Consider the following 26,983-nt stretch of genomic DNA (forward strand, 5'->3'; position numbering starts at 1 on the left):
AGATCTGAAGAAAGATGCCATGCATCACAAATCGATAGCCCGAGAGTGAGGGTCACGTCCAATCAAAAGAAAGAGGTGCATCAACCCGAGGGGAAGGGTCACGGCCAATCAAAAAGAAAGAGGCGCATGAAAAAAATGCAGAGCATGAGCAGGGCCGCCGGCTGCAGCCCAACCGGTGGCGGTGGTGGAGCAAGGGTGCGGGGATCCCGACGGAGGAGCCATGGCCGCTGGTGGCCCTGGAGCAGGGGGTGCAGGGGATCCAGTGGCGCGCGGGGGAGCGAGGGGTCCCCAACGGTGACGCCGCCTGGCGGCGGACGAGACATGGCCGCTGCGGGATTCCCGGGCGCGCGCGGATTTGGAGCCCTCCATAGCCGCTAGCTGGGGTGGGGTGCGGGGTGAGCGAGAGAGGGGTCTCGTTTGTGTGGTGACGCATAGGGAGCGAGAGAGGGGTCCCGGTGTGTGTGGTGAGGCATGGGGAGCGAGGGATCTTCCGGGGGCAGTGGGTGCAGGGCAGGCGGCGGCGCGTTCCAGGGAAGGTCGTGGAGATTGAGGTAGGGGAGGTCGGAATGGATAACTTTGCTATCAACCGACCAGAACGTGTGCGTGTTATCGTGGAGCGCCAGCGAGGCTGCTGATTCCCTTTTCTTTTCTTTATTTTTAGATCAAGGGCGGCTGACTTCTAAAAAAAGACATTTAGCTAGCTAGCATGCACGAATGTTGAACGTTTCTGTTTTTAATTAAAGGTGTAGTTTTCTTTTGCGGGAATTAAAGGTGTAGTTTTGATCCTTCATCGACTGATAAATATCTCCCAGTCTGTAACATGGACGTGTTAGAGTATCTACCATCGGAGTTAGCAAATCGAGCCCTCTAAACGTCCATGGACACGCCCGATCAGTGATCTGATGTGTCTGTTTTGAGCTCTTATTTGTTCGTTTATATAGTCATACTTCTCATTTTCTCTTTTATATGTCCGGTCACTTACGCGTGAATTGTGGACATGAAGACAAAAGTAGAAAATAATAAATAAAACAAGTGAAAACAGGTCCAAGATGGGCGGCATGCTATGTGGCGGACTGACTGGGTGCGTCCACAAGCCCTTGTATTCTTCCTACATTTGTCTTCAATATGAGAGTTTGCAGATAGTCCTAGACGCATAGGGATGATATGAGGGGTTCAATTGGTCATTGTTTTGCTTCTCTCCTGCTCGGTCACCGACCAGGCGTGTCCGAAAATGTTTGAGGATATGAAATGCCCGGCTGTAGAAGCTCTTAGTGTTTCACATGTGTTTATTCTCCGAAAATGCTCCGAACTCTGCACACGTTATCGGATTTAGTGCTATATATATTTGTTTTGAGGTTGAATTTAAATTTGTTTGTGCGCCTTGCAAACTCAAACTGGCTGCTAGGGTGATGTGGTATTTTTTTGGCTAGGCATTGACGATCTAATCTAAACACCATAACATTTTTCTAATTCCTAAGTTGTATCCATAAAAAACAAGACACTAGCAACACACATTTTTATGAATAATTTTAATGTGATATGCTTCATGATTAGCACACACGAAAGAAGCATGCATGCGTGAACATCGAACGAAGTATACTCCCTTTTAATGCATTTTTCAAGGCTAATTTTAACCAAATACTAGAGCAATAATTTATGACATACAACTTACACAAAGCACATCGTTAAATTCGTGTGTGAAAGGAGCTTTCAATGATATAATTTTTACATTATGCATGTCATGTACTATTAATCTTGTCAATAGTTAAAGGCGATCTTAAAAAACGCATTAAGCACTATATAGATGGAAGGAGGGAGTACCATATCTTTATTATATGATGTCAATAATAGAAAAGAAACATTGCGTGTATGATATTTTTATTATCACTATGGTAATCTAAGGATAAGGTTGTCCATCTGGTTAGTTGACTATGGTTAACGTCCCAAGTTTCAAACTAGTGCCCTAAGAAAATCCTATTGTTAATTGATCCATCATATTTGTCATCATCAAATTTATTCTCTATGTGTCCAGTCAGAGTAATTATAATTGGCGTTTGGCTTTACAGTAAAAAATATATATTTTTCTCATTACAACGCATGGGCATGTTTACTGGTGTCTCCTAAAAATTCATGGGACCAAGCGTATACCGTCGGAACTTGAGGACCAAAACATACTTTTTCTAAGAAAAAGAAAAACCTGCCGGCGCAACCCAAATTCCGACCACTACCTTTGCGAGTTGCGAGTTGCGGCCCTCAGGCGCCGCCCTCGAAACGCCACCAGGCCCTCGATCCGCCGCCTCCAACCTAGTGCTCCGACGAGCTTGCCGGCGGAGGAGCGATGGGTGAGCGGAAGGTGCTGAACAAGTACTACCCGCCGGACTTCGACCCGGCGAAGATCCCGCGGCGGAAGCAGCCCAAGAACAAGCAGATCACTGTGCGCATGATGCTTCCCATGAGCATCCGCTGTGGCACTTGCGGGACGTACATCTACAAGGGCACCAAGTTCAACTCGCGCAAGGAGGACTGCATCGGCGAGGTACGCCGATTGTCGTGATACCTAGGCTTGGTTATTTAGCCCTAGCGCCCCAGGGGGCTCTATTTTTTTAATTGCACAATTTGAGACGATTCATGCCCCGATTACTAAGCGATAGTGTCAGTTTTGCCGTGGTGTGGCGTTTGCCCATTGATGCTTGTTCCGGTCTGCGCAAAATCGAAAAGCTATAACTCAGTGATCCGAGTTGTATAGGCTAGTCAACGAAGCTATTCAAATCATATTGTCTGCTTTGATTTTTCACAATCTTCATTGGCATGCAACACAAAGTTCATGTTTATATGAAGTACTATATCAAAAGTGGGGCACACAAAGTCAATAAGAGCATCTCCAGCAGATCCCCTTTGCCCAAAAAACTCAGTGAGTTGGGTGCAGATCCCCTTTCCCTCAAAACTTCTTGGTGATCACCAAAAAACCCACCCCAACTCGCCCTATATAGAGGGGGAAGGTGCAACCCACCCTATAAATGCCACATCACCGAGCCACCATTAAATCCCACTGCGCCACCTCCGACCCCGCCCCTGCCGCTGGCGCGCACCTCACCACCAGCATCACCGCCCCGGTCGCCGGCGCACCTCCTCGCCTCTGTCGCTGCCCCCACGACTGCCGGCACGCCTCCCTGCCTCGTGCCATGAGAGAATTCGTGAAGAAGAGAGAGAGAGAGAGAGGAAGATTTTTTAGCTCACCAACATCTTGGCCCCACATGTCAGAACACATGCGAATACCAATAATTCTATTGGTAGAGCCCATATAACCACTTATAGGGGGAGTTCTCTAGTGATCTGCTGGAGATGCTTTAACTCACATTTAATCTCGAAGCACCCTGCCCTATCTTCTAGCCATAATGCAGTTCAACTGTTATTCTGAGAGTGTCGAGTCCAATTTACAACCACTATTTGCATCCAGTGTTTATCACTATATATGGGGAAGCATAACCCTCCATTGCTTGAAACTTGAATTTTGTATCCATGTTGATGATGCGTATTTTGGTTACTGATACCGATACAATGCAAATCCATGCTAATGTGATTATGTTTCTTCTATGCCCAGACATACTTGGGCATACAAATATTTAGGTTTTACTTCAAGTGTACTAGGTGCTCAGCTGAGATGACTTTCAAAACAGACCCTCAGAATTCAGACTACACGGTGGAATCTGGGGCTAGTCGCAATTTTGAACCTTGGCGGAAAGAGGATGAGGTGAGTGATATATGGCAAATTCTAAGTACAGCTTCTATGTTTCGACCAGCTTGAGTTTCAATTTAATCATGGTGATGTATTTTACGTTGTTCAGGTTGTGGACAAACAGAAGAGAAAACGAGAAGAGGAGGAGATGGGCGATGCAATGAGAGCACTGGAGAACAGAGCAATGGATTCAAAGCAGGACATGGACATACTTGCTGCTTTAGAAGAAATGCGGTCTATGAAGGTACGATCTGGGCATCTTGCCATTCTTCTGTACTTATATATGCAAAGTACTGACACTGTTTTCTTGTGCTGTTTACAGTCTAGACATGCTGGAGTCTCCGTTGACCAGATGCTTGAAATTTTGAAGCATTCCGCTCATCAGAAGGCAAGATCTCACAGATTTTGTTTTCTGTATATTTGATAAAATGTTCACATGTAACGTGTCATATTTTGGGTATTATGTAGATTAGCTTATGGCATGGTAGTCCTGGTATCATTTTCTTATCTAAAATCTTTTGTCTCTAATATTGGTCATTTTGTGTGCGGTTACAGGAGGAAAAAACAGTAGCAGAACTAGATGAAGAAGACGAAGAACTCATCAAATCAATCACTTTTCGAGTAATCCTCTATGTCAATTTTCATATGTGCCTGCATGTGCAAACTTGCATTTGAATTTTTTCTAACCGTCTCATACTGCTGGTTATTGCAGAACTCAAAAGATTATGTTAAACGGATCGAAGACGATGATGACGATGATGAAGATTTTGGTATACTAGGAAAGCCAAGTGTCATGTTAAAGGTACTTGTCTCACTGTATTGTGTATTCTTCCTTTTCTTTTCTGTTTCTATTTTATATTGTAGGTTCTATGCTCTGAAGTTCAATTGCAGAAACATCACTGTAGACAACTAGCTTGAATTTAATTCCATATTCCCAAACTAGTTGACCTGACAAAGCAGCCATCAGTTACAACTTCAAAATATGTCATTTTATCATTTGTCGTCGCTTGCTTCATTTGAAGCATTCCGACATTCCTCTTGATATGTAAACTGTAAATGTGCAGCTTTTCTATATAGACTAGTAAGGTGCCCGTGTGCCGTGACGGCATATGAATTTGTTTTTTTTATATAAACATAGTAGTACTCAAAATATTGGAAAACCATTTTTTTCTTAAATGAGCAAGGAGAACTATGTGTGCATGTGTGACCCAAATCCCATCCTTTTTTATTAAACCAATAAATCTAGGAGCATATATATGTGCCACAGAAAATAAATGCACATTGTCATAACCTTAATCTCATCTGAAGTAGCGTGAGAAAATACACAACAGCATATGTACATGTGCTTGAACTTATCAAATTACTTCAACAAAGGTAGTAGGATTTTTTTTGCTCCAGTTATCAGTTTTAAAGAACATATTATATTGAACATGTATAATTCCATCACACAAACAGCAATGACCAGATAGGTTTTCAGTAAGATAGGTTTTCAGTAACCAACAACCAGATGGAATGTGAAACAGAAATAGGACATGTTTGATCACATCGACAATAGCACATCTCGGAAGCTAAGTAATCTCTTTTTGTTGGAAGGACAATGAAGTAGTTAAAACATACCGCAGTCGACATGCATATTCCACTCTACTGTTTTACATTTATACGGAAGTTGTATAGTAGTGTCCAGTCATGTAATATGTAACTTAGAGCACTACTCCCTGTTACATGTAAGCTTCTGCCTTCTCAATTTCTCACGACAAAGTCCTCAGTAGGAAATGTAGTTTCTTCCTTCCAACCGAAGTAGTTTATCATTTAAAAATATAACAAAAAACCATTAGTGAAGACGGGCTTAATTTGGAAGTTATATATAGTTAAATAGGCAAAGTTGCTTTCCACTTTTGTTATTCTCTACATAGAGCAAATAAGTAATGTCAAACATCAGTGTGTGTTATCCCACTACTCGTGTTATCCCAGTAGTGAGTTGGTCAGAGGGGAAGGCGTCGTTGGAGGGCCTGGCCGCCGCCGCCGAAGCGCTTGACGACGCTAGTCGGAGAAACAGTGTGCGGCATCAGTCGAAGATGTAGTACGCGGAGTCCAGGTTGAAGCGACGAGTGGACGTAGTTGAAGGTAGCGGTGTTGGACAGAGGGAAGGGGGCGGACGTCAGAGATTAGGGAAGACATCGTTACCGGTCCTTGGATGTCGCCTGCGAGGCACGAGATGAGGGGAGGTGGCAATGAAAGGCGTGTGCCGCGGCTGTTGGAGATGGACTCTGATTGTGAGTTGGGAAGGGAGCAAGGATGCTGTCACCCGCAGGGATGTGGGTCGGTGCGTGTGGGCGTGTGTTTTTTAGATCGGAGGCTGGCGTGCTTGGGCATGTGTGGGCTCTTTTTTTCCGGCATCATGCGTGTGTGGATTTTATTCCCCGTCTAGACTGTGGCTGTTCTTTGGGCGGGACGGGAGACGAAACTCTGTGTTATAGTAGTAGATATGTGTTCAATATGTAAGCTAGCTAATAACTAAACTTGGAAGTACCAAAGTAATTGTCTTCTGTGAAGTATTTGTTGTGGTTTCTCTAGGATGCTTTCAGTTTGCATTAATTATAGCAATTGTTGAAGCTTAATATGAAGGAAGATGTTAATTCACTGGTAAGAGTAAAATGCTGGTCATTAAGCAATATGTAGCATAGAAGATATATCGAACATTGCCATAAATCTAATGGTGTTTATGTCTTATGGAGTCTCTCTCATTGTATCAATTTCTATTGAAGATATTCTGCAGTTTTTATATGAGGCTTGCTTTTCTTGTTGCCATGAATATTTTCTTGTATTTGTTTTTCAGTGCAACGTCTATTGAACTTGTTTATTTGAGCAGCTGACGGTTAATTTTTTTTCTGCAGATCAATGGATCTTCTGAAGCAGTGTTAAATCCAACAGATGTATTGACCAAAGCTAATGCACCTGAGAGTGCCAGTAAGGAAGGTAGGCCCTCATATGCGTTTATCATGTTTTCACAGTATCACTAATATTGTTAAGTTCTAGCTATGACTGCACATGCAGAATCCAACAACATTCGATAATTCGTTGTTTTAATATGCACTGAGCCTGATCCACATATAGCTTATTTGAGCCATCACTATATTTTATCATGGATTGCGAATGTCAACCCTGTTTATGTCGCTATTTGCCTCTAGTATTACCTGTGCTATTTTCTTGTTATGTGGTCAAATAGCATTCTATTTTGAAAACAAACGGGTTCCTCACAGTCGAACATTGCCCCTACAGGAAACAAGAGCTTTGCATCTAAGATGCCCAAATTCATAGTAAAACCAAAGCCCGCTGCTGCAACCGCAAATCCTCAGAAGAAACAGAAGACTGAATCCACAGCTGTCCAAGATAACGGCAAAGCACCGGCCACCGAGGAAAAAAATGAAGCTTCAGAAGGGAAGAAGACCAATGTTCTTCAGTCCCTCTGCCAGTATGATAGCGACGAAAGTGATTGACTGAAGACAACTCTTCTTGGAGTCGTAACTGCACTGGAGTAGACAAGCCCCTGCCTGGAACACGATCGTGTAACCCAGAAACCAAGCCTGTGTAAATTGTCTCCTCCCGCAAAGTCTCTGCCGCCAAATGTAAGTCCGTCGTGCTGAAAATCCGTGCCAGCTAATATAGTCCAGAGACTCCAGATCTATGGACAATTTGAAGGCTTGGTTCCCGGAAGCAGCACTGAGATTATTCTTGTATTCGTGTTTTCCTCCTGTGAGTTGATTTTTCGGTACAGTTATACTGTAAATCATGGAGCTTTCATTAGTCATTCATCTTTGTCTGACGATATCGCCACGGCGTGCATTGGACGTATTCTTTTCAGAGGATGTACTGTGCGGAGAACGTAAGATGATCCAGAGATTGAGTTCCGGCGCCGCTCTAGCCCGGTCCAACCCAAGTTCCAGCCTGGCGCCCGACGCCAAGGCACCACCACCACATCCAGGCACGACCAGCGCACCGCGTCGGGCTTGGGCGCCTCTGGCTCGGTCGCACAGGGTCAAGGTCTACCGACCACCGTCCGCGGCCCGGTCCCAGGCAGCTTCCTGCTCGTACGTGTCATCAGGCCTGCTCGCGTCCGCACTCATCGTGTAGTAGCTGTTAGGATTTAAATTAATTCTATTATTAGGGATAATCCTCCCTTGTGTAAACGGACGTCGGTTGCTACAGACACCCGTTCAACATTCCCACGACCCCAACGATCGGATGCATCCGTTCGTGGCGACGGTTCCCTATGTGTATAATCCTTATGGATCATCAATGAAAGTTACGGTTCGATCAAATCATTCTTTACACGTTATCAGCACGAAAAGGGGGAGATAGGTATTTTGCAAACGAAGTTATGCGACAACCTCGCCGATCTGTTTACTAAGTCCTTACCAAGTTCTCTGTTTCATAAATATGTAACTAGAATTGGTATGCGACGACTTCGAGACTTGCAAAATTCAGAGGGAGAAATCTCCTAAGATATAACCTGTTAAGATCATAAGATCATTAATATTGCACTCTTTTCCTTTACGAGATATTGTAATGTATGTGTTATTTCTATATGAGATTGAATAAATAATGAATTTTATTCTTTTACTCTATATAAAACTTCGAGAAACAATCCAATGGTGGAGGAAATTTGTTTAGTGGACAGTGGTGCCTCTAACACAATTCTACGAGAAGTTAAATACTTCCGAAGTCTCAAAAAGAGTAAGGGAAGTGTTATGACAATTGGTGGTCATGACACAGTAATTGTTAGTTCTGGTCAAGCCACATTTACACTCCCGAATGATACAAAACTTGAAATCCAGGAGGCTTTATTGTATCCGGATTCGCCTCGTACCCTGTTGAGTTTTAAGGATATCCGTATGAATGGCTACCACATTGAAACTCATGAAGACAATGCGGTTGAAAGTTCAACCTACTCATAACTCAACAGAAGGGATCCGACAAGGAAACCCATGAGAGACTGCCTGCTCTATCTTCTGGACTATATTACACATACATCAAGCCAGAGCAACATTTGGCATACAAAATAATTTTTCAGAATCTTGACAAGTTCAAGATATGGCATGATCGCCTGGGTCATCCTGGTGTGGGGATGATGAGAAAAATTATTGATGGTTCAACTGGACGGTTGCTAATTTCCTCAAATCCTCGGATTTTCGTATGCACTGCATGTGCAACTGAGAAATTAATCACAAGACCTTCATATCTGAAGATCAAGAATGAACCACTTAATTTTCTTGAACGCATTCAAGGAGATATATGTGGTCCAATTCAACCGCTATCGGGACCATTTAGATATTTTATGGTGCTCATTGATGCATCAATAAGATGGTCCAATGTGTGTCTATTATCAACAAGGAACCATGCTTTTGCAAAGCTGATCGCTCAAATCATTAAACTGAGGGCAAATCATCCTGAACACAGGATAAAATCCATCAGAATGGATAATGCTGCTGAATTTAGTTCATGAGCATTCAATGATTACTGCCTAGCTTTGGGCATAACTGTGGAGCATTCTGTACCATATGTACACACACAAAATGGTCTTGCGGAATCACTTATCAAGATGATCAAGTTGATAGCAAGACCACTCCTACAGAACTGTAATCTTCCAACATCTTGTTGGGGACATGCGGTATTGCATGCCGCGGAGTTGATACAAATTCGACCAACTGCATATCATACGGCCTTCCCGTTGCAGTTAGTACGTGGAAATCAACCAAGTATTTCCCATCTTCGAAGATTCGGATGCGCTGTGTACGTACCGATATCACCACCTCAGCGTACATCGATGGGTCCACATAGAAAAATGGGAATCTATGTGGGGTACAATTCTCCGTCGATTATAAAGTACCTGGAACCTCTAACAGGGGATCTATTTACAGCCCGGTACGCTGATTGTATCTTCGATGAGGACAATTTTACGGCATTAGGGGGAGAAAAGAACCACAAAGAATGCCGGGAAATAGATTGGAATGTCAAAGGCATTCAGTCCTTAGATCCACGTACAAATGAATCTGAACTGGAAGTTCAGAAGATTATTAATTTGCAAAATATTGCAAATAATCTGCCAGATACATTTACTGATTATAAAGGTGTCACTAAATCCCATGTTCCTGCTATGAATGTTCCAGAGAGAGTTGAGATATCTCATAAGACCACTCAACCGCCCAAGAGGGGGAGAAAACTGGACAAAAAGGACAATGCTTCTCAGAAGCGTCCGTGGGAAATGAGGATCCCTCAAATAGTAAATGCAGGTCAACCACGAGTTGATATTCAACCTAGTGTTGAAAGACACCTGAAGGATCTTATGCATCAAGAACCCGGCACAACTGTGCACACAAATATTGGTGCTGGGACATCGGTACACCGTGACTCGATTGTTGTGGGAAATCACGATGAGTCAGAAGGTATTGATGAGATTTCCATCAACTATGTTGAATCAGGAGAATCATTCAATAGAAAGACTACAATTGTTGACATATTTTTTGCCTCAAAGATTGCAGATGACCTGGCATTGGATCATGAACCTAAGTCCATGGCAGAGTGTATGAAACGCTCAGACTGGTCCAACTGGAAGGTTGCAATAGAGGACGAATTGCGCTCGCTTGCCAAGAGAGGGGTATTTACTGCAGCAATACCTACTCCTCCTAATGTTTTCCCCGTGGGGGCAAAATGGGTTTTTGTTCGTAAAAGGAACGAAAACAATGAGGTGGTGAGATATAAAGCGAGGCTTGTAGCACAAGGGTTTACACAGAGACCCGGCATCGATTATGATGAAACATATTCTCCTGTGATGAGTGGAATCACGTACCAATACTTGATATCACTGGCAGTGCAAAATGAATTTGTATATCCAATTGATGGATGTGGTGACAGCATATTTATATGGGTCACTTAAGACGGATATCTATATGAAAGTTCCTGAGGGACTGAAGATTCCGGATCCAAAAGCTAATCGCAACATGTATTGCGTAAAGCTACTAAAGTCATTATACGGCTTCAGACAGTCGGGGAGAATGTGGTATAACCGACTAAGCAAGTTGAAAGGATCGATATGGTTGACTAGAGGGGGGGGGTGAATAGGCAACTACCAATTTTTAGCTTTTCTTTACCAAATTAAACTTTCAATCAAAGTAGGTTGTCTAGATGTGCAACTAGGTGAGCAACCTATATGATGCAATAACAACAAGCATACAAGCAAGCAAGGGTAGAAACACTAAAGAGCTTGCACAAGTAAAGGTAAGAGATAACCAAGAGTGGATCCGGTGAAGACGAGGATGTGTTACCGAAGTTCCTTCCTTTTGAAGGGAAGTACGTCTCCGTTGGAGCCGTGTGGAGGCACAATGCTCCCCAAGAAGCCACTAGGGCCACCGTATTCTCCTCACGCCCTCACACAATGCAAGATGCCGTGATTCCACTATTGGTGCCTTTGAAGGCGGCGACCGAACCTTTACAAACAAGGTTGGGCCAATCTCCACAACTTAATCGGAGGCTCCCAACAAGACCACGAAGTTTCACCACAATGGAATATGGCTCTGAGGTGACCTCAACCGTCTAGGGTGCTCAAACACCCAAGAGTAACAAGATCCGCTAGGGATGAGTGGGGGAATCGAAAATCCCTTGATGGAAGTGTAGATCGGAGCCTTCTCAACCACTCGCGAGCAAATCAACAAGTTTGATTGGCTAGAGAGATAGATCGGGCAAAAATGAAGCTTGGAGTATTTAATGGAGCTTGAGCAATAAATGGAGCTTGTGAAGAGAAGAGGTAGGTGAGAAGGAAGAAGGGGACTCCCTTTTATAGTGGGGGCAACAATCCCGTTGCCCCCCACCAACCAGCCCCGCACAGGGCGGTACTACCGCTGAGAGGGGGCGGTACTACCGCCAGGACAGCGGTACTGCCGCGCCAGCTAGCGGTACTACCGCGCTGAGGAGACTAGTAGGGAACAGATCCAACTGCGGTACTACCGCGGTGGTAGGGCGGTACTACTGCTCCAGGAACGGTACTACCGCCACTACAACCGTGACTAGTGCCGCAAAACCCGACACGAGAAAAAGACCTCTCGAATCGAGGCGGTAGGAGCCAGACTGCCCAACGGTACTACGGCAGTGGGGTCAAGGGCGGTAGTACCGCTGTGGAGCGGTACTGCCGCTTGTGATCCTTCGGCCGTAGTACCGCAGGCAGTGAGGTACTACCACTGGGGGAGAGAGAGAGAGGGAGAAGGGATCTCTCAAAGAAGCTGAGGACCAGGCGGAGGTGCCAGGCCCCCAGCGGTACTACTGCTGTGGAGCCACGGCGGTACTACCGCTGCGGAGCGGTACTGCCGCTTGTGGCTTCTCAGCGGTACTACCGCTGGGTGCATGGTACTGTCGCTTAGACCCAGACAGGACATGGAAGAGAGGAGAGATCTCTTCAATGGACAGGGAAAGCTCGGAGGGTGAGAAGCTGATGTGTACTTGATGATTCCACCCATGCAAAACCCCAGCGGACCCCCTCTTGATAGTACGGTGCCCTCTACGCAACTAGTCCATCGAGAAAGAAACGAAAAAGCTACACCGTCTTGAAATACACTCCAAGGGGAAGAAGGCGTCTCGTGCCAGGGGAGAATCTGTGAATTATTCAAAGCACAAGATTAGTCCGCAAACATATTGTCATCAATCACCAAAACTACCTTGAGAGAGATATGCCGTAACAATCTCCCCCTTTTTGGTGGATTGATGACAACTAGGGATTTGCGCAAGGAAAAGAGATGAAACGAAGAAAACTAAGAACTACAAAATATAGACGGGCTCCCCCAGAATGTGTGCACCTAGAGATGGCACGACACACACATTCGGATCAACACTCCCCCTATATTTTATAGTCCAACAATACTAAGCACAATATATATGAGAGAAGAGAGTAAACAGGACAAGCATGCAACTCACAATAAACTACAGTACTCTGAAATGACATAAGTAATAAGGTAGCGATAGGGAGCATATGTCTTACACCATATGACTAGAACTTAGGACTCACACCAAACCAAACCAAAGAAGGAACACACAAGAAAACACAAGACGACTCAAAGCACGACACAAGAAGCAAATCCCTACACTCTCTCCCCCTTTGGCAGCGAGACACCAAAAAGGGCATAGAGTGACACTACGACTCCAGGTGATGGGAGGAGGAAGATCTCGAACATCACATCTCTGCATCTTCATCGTGGGTCGAAAACTGCTCGGCATCGGAGTCGGTCCAGTGGCAATTCTGATGAATCCAGTCCTCCTCTTCAGTGATCTGACCCTCAGACCCACTGGCAATTGTTGCTCCCATCTGACGCATGAGCTCCTTGTGGCGCGTTCTGGCATGCTTCTCCGCCACATGAGTCATGTACTGACCATGGGACTCCATGCAGAAAAGCTTCTTCATCTTGGGCTTAAGCTTCTGTGCCCACGACGGTTCTGCACTAGAGGGCCCAAAGTCCTCCTCATGAGCATCAGTAGCAGCCTCACCCTCGGTCCCCATGGCAGCAGCAGCAGACGGGCCCCCCGTGGCAGCAGTAGCAGATGGACCCCTTGTGTGAGGCGCTGTCCAGTTGTCCTTCTTCCTCAGACACTTGATCTCATGAGAAACCAAGTCTCCAGTCTCTAGCAACACTCTGGGATAAGTCTGTGCCCAGGCCCTCTCAATGAGCCGCATGATGAATGGACCATAGATAGGACACTTGCGCTCAAACACGGCAGATAGAAGTTCAGACCACATGACATGAGAGATATCCAGGCTCTCTCCAGTGCTTTCTTCCTTCTCATGCTGACAGAAAAGGAGCATGTCCACGAGGTAAGAGTGGACCATATCCAGATTCCCGATCCGAGGGAAGAGAGTCTCACGGAATATGCGATGAAGAATGTCCAGATATGGAGACATCTCATAGGTCTTCTTCTCAGTTACTGGGTGAACCTTCACAGTGCAGTAGGGCCAAAGGGCTTGCTTGTGGGTGGATGTAGCATTGCGGTGAGGACGGAAACCGACAAGAGTCTCAAGCCCGGTATCCACCACATCAAGTAACTCCATGAAAGCGTTCCACTTGACAGAAAGCAGCTTGCCATTGGTCATCCATGTCAGAGTCCTGTCGACATCCGTCCCAAGATGGACGGTGGCATAAAATTGAGCCACCAAATCCGCATCAAAATCCTTGTTGAATTGCATGATCCTGAGAATGTTCAGCTGAGTGCACATCTGAAGAGCTTCGCCAAAGTACTCGGGTCCTTCTCCATAGCATCAGTGTCAATGGAGCGAACATCAACAAAAAGATTCTTCTTGGCCTTGATCACATCAAAGTAGATGGAAAACTGAAAACAGTTCCAGAACGGGTGGTTGACCAAAGTGGGTTCTTGGTCCACCGCACAGGGGTTGCGGCGACGCTTCTCCCAAAACTCCTTGTTGGTCATCTCAGTCACAGCCTTCCCTTTTGGCTTGTTGGCGGCTCACTTCGATTGCTGAGGAGGTGGAGGAACACTTGTAGATGCACTTGTTGGAGGCGGTTGGGTGCTCGAGGAACCACCGGCTGGCTCTGAGGTGCGGTAGCGTTTTGATGTGGCACGCCCGGGGTTGATACGGCGACCTTGCTGCTCGGAAAGGTCATCACCTAGAGCCAAACACAAGAACACGCAAAACAACAAGAAAGAACGAGCATAAGCCAACAACCTCAACAAAAGATCAAGGTAAGGCAGGAAAATGATGGAAATTGGCATTCAGCGGTAGTACCATGACCTGCCCGCGGTAGTACCGCCCAAAGCGGTAGTACCGCCCCAAAGGGAGCGGTAGTACCACTCTAGGTCAAGCGGTAGTACCGCTCCAAGAGGAGCGGTAGTACTGCTTGAGGCGGAGAAACAACAGTTTCATATAGCACGAGGCGGTGAAACAGCGGGTTCTTACTACCGCAGTCAGATCCGGCACTACCGTCCTACCAAATTCAAAAATAATCCTACCAAACTCTAATCGAGATAGTCTAGTTGCCTTCTCCAACCAACTCAAGCCTAGATTTAGCCAAAAATCTAGAGATGCAACCACCATTGCCCCTAAGAAATAAGAACTGAAAAAAAGACAAAGCGAAAGAAGGAACGGGGGCAATACCGGCATCCATGGCAAGAGGACGAGGTGGGGATCGACTCCACCAAAGGAAATGGAGAGGGACGCCCCGGAGACGGAGATCCGCCGGAGCCCTCCCGCGGCGAGAGGAGGCTGGAGAGAGGAAGAGAAAAGAGAGGCGAAGTGAATGGGTATGGGGGAGAAGAAACCTCCCCCTGCCCCCAACTTAACCCCCTGTTCTCGTCCCCCAGCGGTAGTACCGTGCTGGGGGGCGGTAGTACCGCTTACGAGTGGTAGTACCGCGCACCACCAGCGGTAGTACCGCCCAGCACGCCACGGCAACTAAACAGACACGGCTTTAGCTCGACGAAACGACAAAAACGGCAAACACACCAGCAAACGACCAAGACACACCTCTTCACAAGAGGGCGGTGGCTGAGGCCACCCATGTTTGAGTCAAAAGGTATGGCACCACGAAGATTTTAACCTTGGGCCCATGACCAAAACTCGTCTTTTAAGCACAAGTGCCATCAACAATGGCTAAAGTGAAAGACTTGATCAATTTATGCATAATGGGGGGAGGGAGAGTTCATTGAGAGAACAACACTCCCCCTATGTCCATGCCTACACCTAAACTAGACAACAAATTGAGCGTGGTAGGGTGTGCACGGGTTCAAGCCAGATTGCTCGAATCAATGATATTTAGCTCATGCCTTAACTCGCGAAATCTTGCTTCATCCAAGGGCTTCATGAAAATATCTGCAAGGTTTTCATGAGTGTTGACATAGTTGAGCTCGATCTCTCCTCGCCTAATGTGATCCCGGATGAAGTGATACCGAATCTCAATATGCTTCGTCTTGAAGTGTTGCACTGGGTTGAGAGAAATCTTGATGGCACTTTCATTGTCACACCAGAGAGGCACTTTGTCACAAGTGACACCGTAATCCTTTAAAGTTTGCCTCATCCATAGAAGTTGTGCACAACAACTACCGGCGGCAACATACTCCGCCTTAGTGGACGAGAGAGACACACAACTTTGCTTTTTGGAAGACCAACTTACCAAAGAGAAACCAAGGAATTGGCACCCTCCGGAAGTGGACTTCCTATCCACTTTGTTTCCCGCCCAATCGGAATCCGAGTACCCTACAAGCTTGAAGTTTGATCCTCTTGGGTACCATAAGCCAAAGTTTGGGGTATGAGCCAAATATCGAAAGATTCGTTTGACCGCCACAAAGTGACTTTCCTTAGGTGCGGCTTGAAACCGTGCACAAATTCCCACACTCAACATGATGTCCGGTCTAGATGCACAAAGGTAAAGCAAGGAACCAATCATGGAACGATATACCTTTTGATCCACCACTTTACCATTGGGATCTAAGTCAAGTTGGCACTTGGTGGGCATTGGAGTGGAGGCCGGCTTGACGTCACTTAGCTTGAATCTCTTGAGCATGTCTTGGTGTATTTGGATTGATTGATGAAGGTTCCTTCTCTTCTTTGCTTCACTTTGAACCCTAGAAAGAACTTCAACTCTCCCATGGAGGACATCTCGAACTTTGAGGTCATGAGAGCGGCAAATTCCTCATTGAAAGCTTTGTTAGGAGAACCAAAGATAATATCATCAACATATAATTGGCACACAAACAACTCCCCTTTGACCTTCTTAGTAAAAAGAGTGGGGTCGATTAGCCCAACTTCAAAACCACGGTCTTGTAACAACTCGGTAAGGTGGTCATACCACGCACGTGGGGCTTGTTTAAGGCCATAGAGTGCCTTATCGAGTTGATACACATGATCGGGAAAGTAGGGATCCTTGAACCCGGGGGGTTGCTTGACGTAAACCAATTCATTAATGGGACCATTAAGAAAAGCACTCTTCACACCCATTTGTTGTAACTTAAAGTTATGATGAGAAGCATATGCAATTAACATGCGAATGGATTCAAGACGAGCAACGGGAGCAAAGGTTTCACCGTAGTCGATACCCTCGACTTGGGAGTAGCCTTGTGCTACCAAACGAGCCTTGTTGCGAATGATAATCCCATGGGCATCTTGCTTGTTCTTGAATATCCACTTGGTTCCAATGACATTATGGTTCCCCGTTGGCCTTGGCACCAATCTCCACACTTTGTTGCACTCGAAGTTGTTGAGTTCTTCGTGCATGGCATTGAGCCAATCCGGATCTTCTAGCGCCTCATAGACCTTGTGGGGTTCCACACAAGAGACAAACGCGTGATGCTCACAATAATTTGCTAATTGTCTATGAGTGCTTACCCCCTTTCTTAAGCTTCCAAGCACATTCGTCATGAGATGATCCTTGGTGGAGAGCTTGGAAGCAACCTTGGCGGCACGACGCTCTAATTCCTCCTCGGTGGTGAGTTGAGGAGCGGTTACTTGATCATCTTGAGCGCCGTCATGAGCTTGTTCTTGATCTTGAACTTACTCGGGGGAGAGAACTTGACCTTGGGCATCACTTGGTGTGTCAACACCGTCTTGAGTATGATCTTGCCCTTGGTCTTGTTCATGAGGTTGAGGGCCTTCACTTTGTTCTTCGGAAGCGTGTGGGCCTTGGGTTGGTGATGGCTCCACTTGAGTGGAGCATTGTCCTTCTCCTTCGGCCACAAGGGGTTCCTCAATGGGTAGGATGAAACCAACACCCATTCTTCTTATGGCTTGAGGAGGAATTTCATCACCTACATCACAAGTGCCACTTTGCTCCACTTGGGAGCCGTTATTCTCATCAAACTCCACGTTACACGTCTCCTCAATAAGTCCCGTGGATTTATTGAGGACACGGTAAGCATGAGAGTTTGTAGCATAACCAACAAATATGCCCTCATAAGGTCTAGCCTCAAATTTAGACAACCGAACACCTTTCTTGAGAATGAAACACTTACACCCGAATACCCGGAAGTACTTGAGGTTGGGCTTGTTACCGGTGAGTATCTCATATGGGGTCTTGTTCAAGCCCTTGCGGAGGTAGAGCCGATTGGATGCATGACACGCGGTGTTGATGGCTTCGGCCCAAAACTTGTATGGATACTTGAACTCTGCCATCATGGTCCTTGCCGCATCCATCAACGTCCGGTTCTTCCTCTCCGCAACACCGTTTTGTTGAGGGGTGTATGGTGCGGAATATTGATGCTTGATTCCCTCATCACTAAGAAATTCATCCAAGGTGTAGTTCTTGAACTCGGTGCCGTTGTCACTTCTTATTGTCAAGATCTTTGCATTGTGTTGACGTTGTGCTTCATTTGCAAAGTCAATGACGGTTTGTTGGGTCTCGCTCTTCCTCTTGAAGAAATACACCCACGTGTACCTTGAGTAGTCATCCACAATCACCAAGAAATACTTCCTACCTCCAAGACTATCGAAGGATGGGGGCCCAAAAAGATCCATGTGAAGGAGCTCCAAGGGCCTCTTTGAATAAATGATAGTCGTGGGAGGGTGAGCCTTCTCATGTAGCTTTCCTTCGATACAGGCACTGCAAGCACGATCTTTAACAAAACTAACATTCGTTAGTCCACGGACATGGTCCCCCTTGAGAAGACTTTGCAAAGATCTCATATTGACATGGGCTAAACGGCGATGCCAAAGCCATCCCACATCAACTTTAGCCATTAGGCATGTCGCAGTCTTAGTGGGTCGCTCCGAAAAGTTAATCACATATAGACCGTTCTCGACATGCCCAACAAAAACTACTTTAAGAGTCTTGCTCCACAAGAGGGCCACGGTATCGATATCAAAGAAAGTGGCAAAGCCCATGATTGCAAGTTGATGAACGGAAAGTAAATTGTATGCAAGGGACTCAACAAGCATGACCTTCTCGATCGTGAGATCATGAGAGATGACCACCTTGCCAAGTCCCAATACCTTATAGGATGAGGTGTCACCCCACTCGACATTGGTGGGCATAGATGGAACTTTGTGCACGTCCACCACCAAGTCCTTGCTTCCGGTCATATGATTTGTAGCTCCGCTATCGAGCAACCATGATCCACCATCGGAAGCAAACACCTACAAGAGATCAATGCTTGGTTTTAGGTACCCATTTTGTAATGGATCCTTTGATGTTAGTAACAAGGGTCTTAGGAACCCAAATAGACCATTCAATATACTCATGAAGAGAACCAACAAACTTGGCATAAACATGCCCATCACTAGCACGGCATAACACATAAGAAGGATTAAAATCGCCGGCTTTGTTGGGAGGGGTGACATTGCCCTTCTTGACATTGTTCTTCTTCTTCTCCTCGGGGACACTCTCTCCCTCCCTCACAAAGGTTTGCATGAGGGGAGGAGGTCGTTTGGTCTTGTCATTCTTCTTCTTGTTCTTGGATTCGGGCACGTATCCAACCCCTTCCTTGGCCACACCTCCCTTTTGGTTGATCAAGAGATCGTTGAGGTTCTTCTTGCCTTGTATGCAAGTCGCAAGACCTCTCTCAAGTTGCTCCTTCAACTTAACGTTTTCCTCAACAAGATGTATATGCTCAGAACACGGGTTAGTAGCATTTGCATTATCAATTAAAACCATATGAGGAAAATTTGCTTTCTCCTTAGTTAGCTTCACTTGGAGTTGATCATGAGACTCCTTGAGACTAGCGTGAATACCCTTCAAGGCCTTGTGGGCCTTGTCAAGTATATCAAACTCCTCTTTGAGTCTATCAAGATCAACTCCAAGTTTGGCCTTGTCGGAATTTAGCACACGAGAAACAGTGAGGGCATGATCATAATCTTTCTTTAACTTAGCATGATCAACGTTGTGTGACTCCTCAAGAGCCAAACAAAGACCACGCTCTTCCTCAAGAGCATTGGAAAGATCCAAAATCTCATCGGCATAGTCACGACTATGCCCTTCCATCTTAGAGATGGTGTCTTCGTGAGCCTCGATCATGTCATTGGCCTCACCAAGTTGCTCCAAGAGAGCAACAAAGTGCTTCTTGGATTTTCCCTTGAGTTTGCCCATAAAGGCCTCAAACTCGTTAGCCTCCACATTAGCTCCCTCAAGTTCATTAATGCTATCCGTTGGGGAAGGATGATTAATGATGGTAGTTTTGATGTTGGAGGTTACCTTGTTGGTGGCTTTAGCCATGAGGCACTTGGCGGTGATGCTCTTGTTGGGTGAGTCGAAGAGAGACACCCGTGACGTTGTTGCAATGGCAACGGAGGCCATGGCAACCGACTCATCATCTTCATCATCGTCATCATCCTTATTGTACTCTTCTTGCACAACCAAAGCCTTGGGAGGAGTCTTCTTGGTGAAGTTGTTCTTGTTGGGGAATGACTTGACCTTATCCTTTCGGATAAGTTTGCCACCATTGTCTTCCCTCTTCTCATACGGGCATTCCACAACGAAATGACTCACGTTGCCGCAATTGTAGCAAGTCCTTACATGTTGCTTGCCCCTTGTGCCACTGGAGTTGTTTTTGCTAAAGTTGGGCCTCGAGTTTTTCTTGCTCCAAAATTGCCTTGAAGCAAGTGCCATGTGTTCATGATATGCATACTTCGTATCTTCGGGGTTGCTCTCCTCTTCTTCCTCTTCTTCTTCTTCCACGGTGAGCTTGGCCTTCAAAGCAAGGTTAGGCTTCTTTGCCCGTTGAGAACGGAGCACCGCATTGTCGGCGGTCTTGTCCAAAATGTTCATGGCCACAAACTCATCCAACACTTCGCTTGAGGTCAAAGTGTGGAAGTCCGGTCTTTGACGAATGACGGAGGACATGGCCTTGTGGTAGGGCATCATTGCCTTGAGGAATTTGCGCTTGATCCAATTGTCATCCATGTCCTTGATCCCGTGATCTCGTAGTGAGACCGCGAGTTTGGTTACTCTCCGATAAAGCTCACGAGGTTCTTCATCTTCCTTCATTGCAAACTCATCGGCCTCATCTTGTACCACTTCATAGTTGGAGTGTTGAATGCTTGCGCTTCCCCGGTAGAGAGACACGACACAATGCCATGCATCTTTGGCCAAGGCGAAGGGACGAAGATGAGGTAGGTCTTCGGGTGGAATTGCATCTTGAATGATGAAGAGAGCATTCTCATTGAATTGATTGTCCGCGGCTTCTCGAGGAGTGAAGTTGCTTGGATCATGTGGACAGAAACCTTCTTCAATGATTCTCCAAAGGTTAGTGTTCACATGATTTAAATGACGTTTAAAGCGGTAAACCCAAGAATCAAAATCCTCATTTTTCACAATCTTAGGGGGAGGACCGGCATGATTCAAATGAGTGGAAGGAACCGGTCCACCATAAACAAGTGGTGGTTCCACATGGGCAAAGATGCCGGTGCCATTCTTGCCACTAGAAGAAGGAGCCTTTTCACTACTAGCTTCCCCCTTGTCGGGGATAGCATCCGACACCTTGTTGGCGGGATCACCCACTTTCAACGGTGCGGTGGATAGTTTAAGCCCCTCAAGAAATTTAGTAAACATGCTTTCAACTTCGGTCGTCATGGAGGTTTTCAATGTCTCCAAGGCCACATTGAACTCCTCACGAGAGACCGAGGTTCCCCCATCTCCCGTAGACGAGATCGGATTCACACCGGAGTGTTCCTCCACACCGTCTACGGTATCAACCATACTCTTTGGACGGTAAAGTCCTTAATAAAGAGACGAGGCTCTGATGCCAATTGAAAGGATCGATATGGTTGACTAGAGGGGGGGTGGTGAATAGGCAACTACCAATTTTTAGCTTTTCTTTACCAAATTAAACTTTGCATCAAAGTAGGTTGTCTAGATGTGCAACTAGGTGAGCAACCTATATGATGCAATAATAACAAGCATACAAGCAAGCAAGGGTAGAAACACTAAAGAGCTTGCACAAGTAAAGGTAAGAGATAACCAAGAGTGGATCCGGTGAAGACGAGGATGTGTTACCGAAGTTCCTTCCTTTTGAAGGGAAGTACGTCTCCATTGGAGCGGTGTGGAGGCACAATGCTCCCCAAGAAGCCATTAGGGCCACCGTATTCTCCCCACGCCCTCACACAATGCGAGATGCCGTGATTCCACTATTGGTTCCCTTGAAGGCGGTGACCGAACCTTTACAAACAAGGTTGGGGCAATCTCCACAACTTAATCGGAGGCTCCCAACAAGACCATGAAGCTTCACCACAATGGAATATGGCTCCGAGGTGACCTCAACCGTCTAGGGTGCTCAAACACCCAAGAGTAACAAGATCCGCTAGGGATGAGTGGGGAATCGAAAATCCCTTGGTGGAAGTGTAGATCGGAGCCTTCTCAACCACTCCCGAGAAAATCAACAAGTTTGATTGGCTAGAGAGATAGATCGGGCGAAAATGAAGCTTGGAGTATTTAATGGAGCTTGAGCAATAAATGGAGCTTGTGAAGAGAAGAGGTAGGTGAGAAGGAAGAAGGGGACTCCCTTTTATAGTGGGGGCAACAATCCCGTTGCCCCCCACCAACCAGCCCCGCACAGGGCGATACTGAAGGAAATATGCCCTAGAGGCAATAATAAAGTTATTATTTATTTCCTTATATCATGATAAAAGTTTATTATTCATGCTAGAATTGTATTAACCGGAAACATAATACATGTGTGAATACATAGACAAACAGAGTGTCACTAGTATGCCTCTAATTGACTAGCTCGTCAATCAAAGATGGTTAAGTTTCCTAGCCATGGACAAAGAGTTGTCATTTGATGAATGGGATCACATCATTAGAGAATGATGCCAGAGGAACATTTTGTGTGCTACCAAACGTCAGAACGTAACTGGGTGATTATAAAGGAGCTCTACAGGTGTCTCCAAAGGTAAATGTTGGGTTGGCGTGTTTCGAGATTAGGATTTGTCACTCCGATTGTCAGAGAGGTATCTCTGGGCCCTCTCGGTAATGCACATCACTTAAGCCTTGCAAGCATTGCAACTAATGAGTTAGTTGCGGTATGATGTATTACAGAACAAGTAAAGAGACTTGCCGGTAACGAGATTGAACTAGGTATAGGATACCGACGATCGAATCTCGGGCAAGTAACATACCGATGACAAAGGGAACAACGTATGTTGTTATGCAGTCTGACCGATAAAAGATCTTCGTAGAATATGTAGGAACCAATATGGGCATCCAGGTCCCGCTATTGGTTATTGACCGGAAACGTGTCTTGGTCATGTCTACATTATTCTCGAACCCGTAGAGTCCGCACGCTTAAGGTTTCGATGACAATTATATTATGAGTTTATGCGTTTTGATGTACCGAAGGTTGTTCGGAGTCCCAGATGTGATCACGGACATGACGAGGAGTCTCAAAATGGTCGAGACATAAAGATTGATATATTGGAAGCCTATGTTTGGATATCAGAAGTGTTCCGGGTGAAATCGGGATTTTACCGGATTACCGGGAGGTTACCGGAACCCCCCGGGAGGTATATGGGCCTTAGTGGGCCTTAGTGGAAGAGAGGAGAGGTGGCCAGAGATGGGCCGCGCGCCCCTCCCCCTTGGTCCGAATAGGACAAGGAGAGGGGGTTGGCCCCCCTTCCTCCTCTCTCTCCTCTTTCCCCCCCCTCCGCGAATCCTATTCCAATTAGGAAAGGGGGGAGTCCTACTCCCGGAGGGAGTAGGACTCCTCCTGGCGCGCCTCCTCTTGGCCGCCCCCCCCTTTGAACCTTTATATACGGAGGCAAGGGGCACCCCTAAGGAGATAAGTTGATCCACGTGATCATATTCTTAGCCGTGTGCGGTGCCCCCTTCCACCATAGTCCTTGATAATATTGTAGCAGTGCTTAGGCGAAGCCCTGCGACAGTAGTACATCAAGATCGTCACCATGCCGTCGTGCTGACGGAACTCTTCCCCGACACTTTGCTGGATCGGAGTCCGGGGATCGTCATCGAGCTGAACGTGTGCTAGAACTCGAAGGTGCCGTAGTTTCGGTGCTTGATCGGTCGGGCCGTGAAGACGTACGACTACATCAACCAAGTTAACGCTTCCGTTGTCGATCTACAAGGGTACGTAGATCACACTCTCCCCTCTCGTTGCTATGCATCACCATGATCTTGCGTGTGCGTAGGAAAATTTTGAAATTACTACGTTCCCCAACAGTGGCATCCGAGCCTAGGTTTTATATGTTGATGTTATATGCACGAGTAGAACACAAGTGAGTTGTGGGCGATATAAGTCATACTGCTTACCAGCATGTCATACTTTGGTTCGGCGGTATTGTTGGACGAAGCGGCCCGGACCGACATTACGCGTACGCTTACGCAAGACCGGTTCTCCCGACGTGCTTTGCACATAGGTGGCTTGCGGGTGACAGTTTCTCCAACTTTAGTTGAACCGAGTGTGGCTACACCCGGTCCTTGTGAAGGTTAAAACAGCACCAACTTGACAAACTATCATTGTGGTTTTGATGCGTAGGTAAGATTGGTTCTTGCTTAAGCCCGTAGCAGCCATGTAAAACATGCAACAAGAAAGTACAGGACGTCTAACTTGTTTTTGCAGGGTATGTTGTGATGTGATATGGTCAAGACATGATGCTAAATTTTATTGTATGAGATGATCATGTTTTGTAACCAAGTTATCGGCAACTGGCAGGAGCCATATGGTTGTTGCTTTATTGTATGCAATGCAATCGCGTTGTAATGCTTTACTTTATCACTAAGCGGTAGCGATAGTCGTGGAAGCATAAGATTGGCGAGACGACAACGATGCTACGATGGAGATCAAGGTGTCGCGCCGGTGACGATGGTGATCATGACGGTGCTTCGGAGATGGAGATCACAAGCACAAGATGATGATGGCCATATCATATCACTTATATTGATTGCATGTGATGTTTATCTTTTATGCATCTTATCTTGCTTTGATTGACGATAGCATTATAAGATGATCTCTCACTAATTATCAAGAAGTGTTCTCCCTGAGTATGCACCGTTGCGAAAGTTCTTCGTGCTGAGACACCACGTGATGATCGGGTGTGATAGGCTCTACGTTCAAATACAACAGGTGCAAAACAGTTGCACACGCGGAATACTCAGGTTATACTTGACGAGCCAAGCATATACAGATATGGCCTCGGAACACGGAGACCGAAAGGTCGAGCGTGAATCATATAGTAGATATGATCAACATAGTGATGTTCACCAATGAAACTACTCCATCTCACGTGATGATCGGACATGGTTTAGTTGATTTGGATCACGTAATCACTTAGAGGATTAGAGGGATGTCTATCTAAGTGGGAGTTCTTTAAGTAATATGATTAATTGAACCTAAATTTATCATGAACTTAGTACCTAATAGTATCTTGCTTGTTTATGTATGATTCTAGATAAATGGCCCGTGCTGTTGTTCCGTTGAATTTTAATGCGTTCCTTGAGAAAGCAAAGTTGAAAGATGATGGTAGCAATTACACGGACTGGGTCCGTAACTTGAGGATTATCCTCATTGCTGCACAGAAGAATTACATCCTGGAAGCACCGCTGGGTGCTAGGCCTGCTGCTGGAGCAACACCAAATGTTGTGAACGTCTGGCAGACCAAAGCTGATGACTACTCGATAGTTTAGTGTGCCATGCTTTACGGCTTAGAACCGGGACTTCAACGACGTTTTGAACGTCATGGAGCATATGAGATGTTCCAGGAGTTGAAGTTAATATTTCAAGCAAATGCCCGGATTGAGAGATATGAAGTCTCCAATAAGTTCTATAGCTGCAAGATGGAGGAGAACAGTTCTGTCAGTGAGCATATACTAAAATGTCTGGGTATAATAATCACTTGATTCAAATGGGAGTTAATCTTCCAGATGATTGCGTCATTGACAGAATTCTCCAATCACTGCCACCAAGCTACAAGAGCTTTGTGATGAACTATAATATGCAAGGGATGACTAAGACTATTCCCGAGCTCTTCGCAATGCTGAAAGCTGCGGAGGTAGAAATCAAAAAGGAGCATCAAGTGTTGATGGTCAACAAGACCACTAGTTTCAAGAAAAGGGCAAAGGGAAGAAGAAGGGGAACTTCAAGAAGAACAGCAAGCAAGTTGCTGCTCAAGAGAAGAAACCCAAGTCTGGACCTAAGCCTGAAACTGAGTGCTTCTACTGCAAGCAGACTGGTCACTGGAAGCGGAACTGCCCCAAGTATTTGGCGGATAAGAAGGATGGCAAGGTGAACAAAGGTATATGTGATATACATGTTATTGATGTGTACCTTACTAATGCTCGCAGTAGCACCTGGGTATTTGATACTGGTTCTGTTGCTAATATTTGCAACTCAAAACAGGGACTACGAATTAAGCGAAGATTGGCTAAGGACGAGGTGACGATGCGCGTGGGAAACGGTTCCAAAGTCGATGTGATCGCAGTCGGCACGCTACCTCTACATCTACCTTCGGGATTAATATTAGACCTAAATAATTGTTATTTGGTGCCAGCATTAAGCATGAACATTATATCTGGATCTTGTTTGATGCGAGACGGTTATTCATTTAAATCAGAGAATAATGGTTGTTCTATTTATATGAGTAATATCTTTTATGGTCATGCACCCTTGAAGAGTGGTCTATTCTTATTGAATCTCGATAGTAGTAACACACATATTCATAATGTTGAAGCCAAAAGATGCAGAGTTGATAAAGATAGTGCAACTTATTTATGGCACTGCCGTTTAGGTCATATCGGTGTAAAGCGTATGAAGAAACTCCATACTGATGGACTTTTGGAACCACTTGATTATGAATCACTTGGTACTTGCGAACCGTGCCTCATGGGCAAGATGACTAAAACGCCGTTCTCCGGTACTATGGAGAGAGCAACAGATTTGTTGGAAATCATACATACTGATGTATGTGGTCCGATGAATATTGAGGCTCGTGGCGGATATCGTTATTTTCTCACCTTCACAGATGACTTAAGCAGATATGGATATATCTACTTAATGAAACATAAGTCTGAAACGTTTGAAAAGTTCAAAGAATTTCAGAGTGAAGTTGAAAATCATCGTAACAAGAAAATAAAGTTTCTACGATCTGATCGTGGAGGAGAATATTTGAGTTACGAGTTTGGTGTACATTTGAAACAATGCGGAATAGTTTCGCAACTCACGCCACCCGGGACACCACAGCGTAATGGTGTGTCCGAACATCGTAATCGTACTTTACTAGATATGGTGCGATCTATGATGTCTCTTACTGATTTACCGCTA

General features: G+C 45.6%; 1 protein-coding gene across 1 annotated transcript; it reads left to right on the plus strand.

The window, feature by feature from the left end:
* The first annotated feature begins 2,194 nt into the window (after positions 1 to 2,194).
* Positions 2,195 to 7,562, plus strand: LOC125538364 (splicing factor YJU2). Its single transcript, XM_048701622.1, has 8 exons — positions 2,195 to 2,536; positions 3,602 to 3,751; positions 3,846 to 3,980; positions 4,059 to 4,124; positions 4,292 to 4,357; positions 4,449 to 4,538; positions 6,631 to 6,712; positions 7,016 to 7,562. The coding sequence occupies exons 1-8, from the start codon at positions 2,339 to 2,341 to the stop codon at positions 7,231 to 7,233; spliced, it is 1,005 nt and encodes a 334-aa protein (XP_048557579.1). The 5' UTR covers positions 2,195 to 2,338; the 3' UTR covers positions 7,234 to 7,562.
* Positions 7,563 to 26,983: the final 19,421 nt, after the last annotated feature.

This window comes from Triticum urartu, chromosome 2 (assembly GCF_003073215.2).
Source record: "Triticum urartu cultivar G1812 chromosome 2, Tu2.1, whole genome shotgun sequence".
Taxonomy (NCBI): domain Eukaryota; kingdom Viridiplantae; phylum Streptophyta; class Magnoliopsida; order Poales; family Poaceae; genus Triticum; species Triticum urartu.

Bases quoted from the DNA above. Each gene is read 5' to 3' on its own strand.
- LOC125538364 (XM_048701622.1), top strand. From the start codon at position 2,339: ATGGGTGAGCGGAAGGTGCTGAACAAGTACTACCCGCCGGACTTCGAC. The intron at 3,752-3,845 runs GTGAGTGATATA...TACGTTGTTCAG, and splicing joins CTTGGCGGAAAGAGGATGAG to GTTGTGGACAAACAGAAGAG. The intron at 4,125-4,291 runs GCAAGATCTCAC...GTGCGGTTACAG, and splicing joins AGCATTCCGCTCATCAGAAG to GAGGAAAAAACAGTAGCAGA.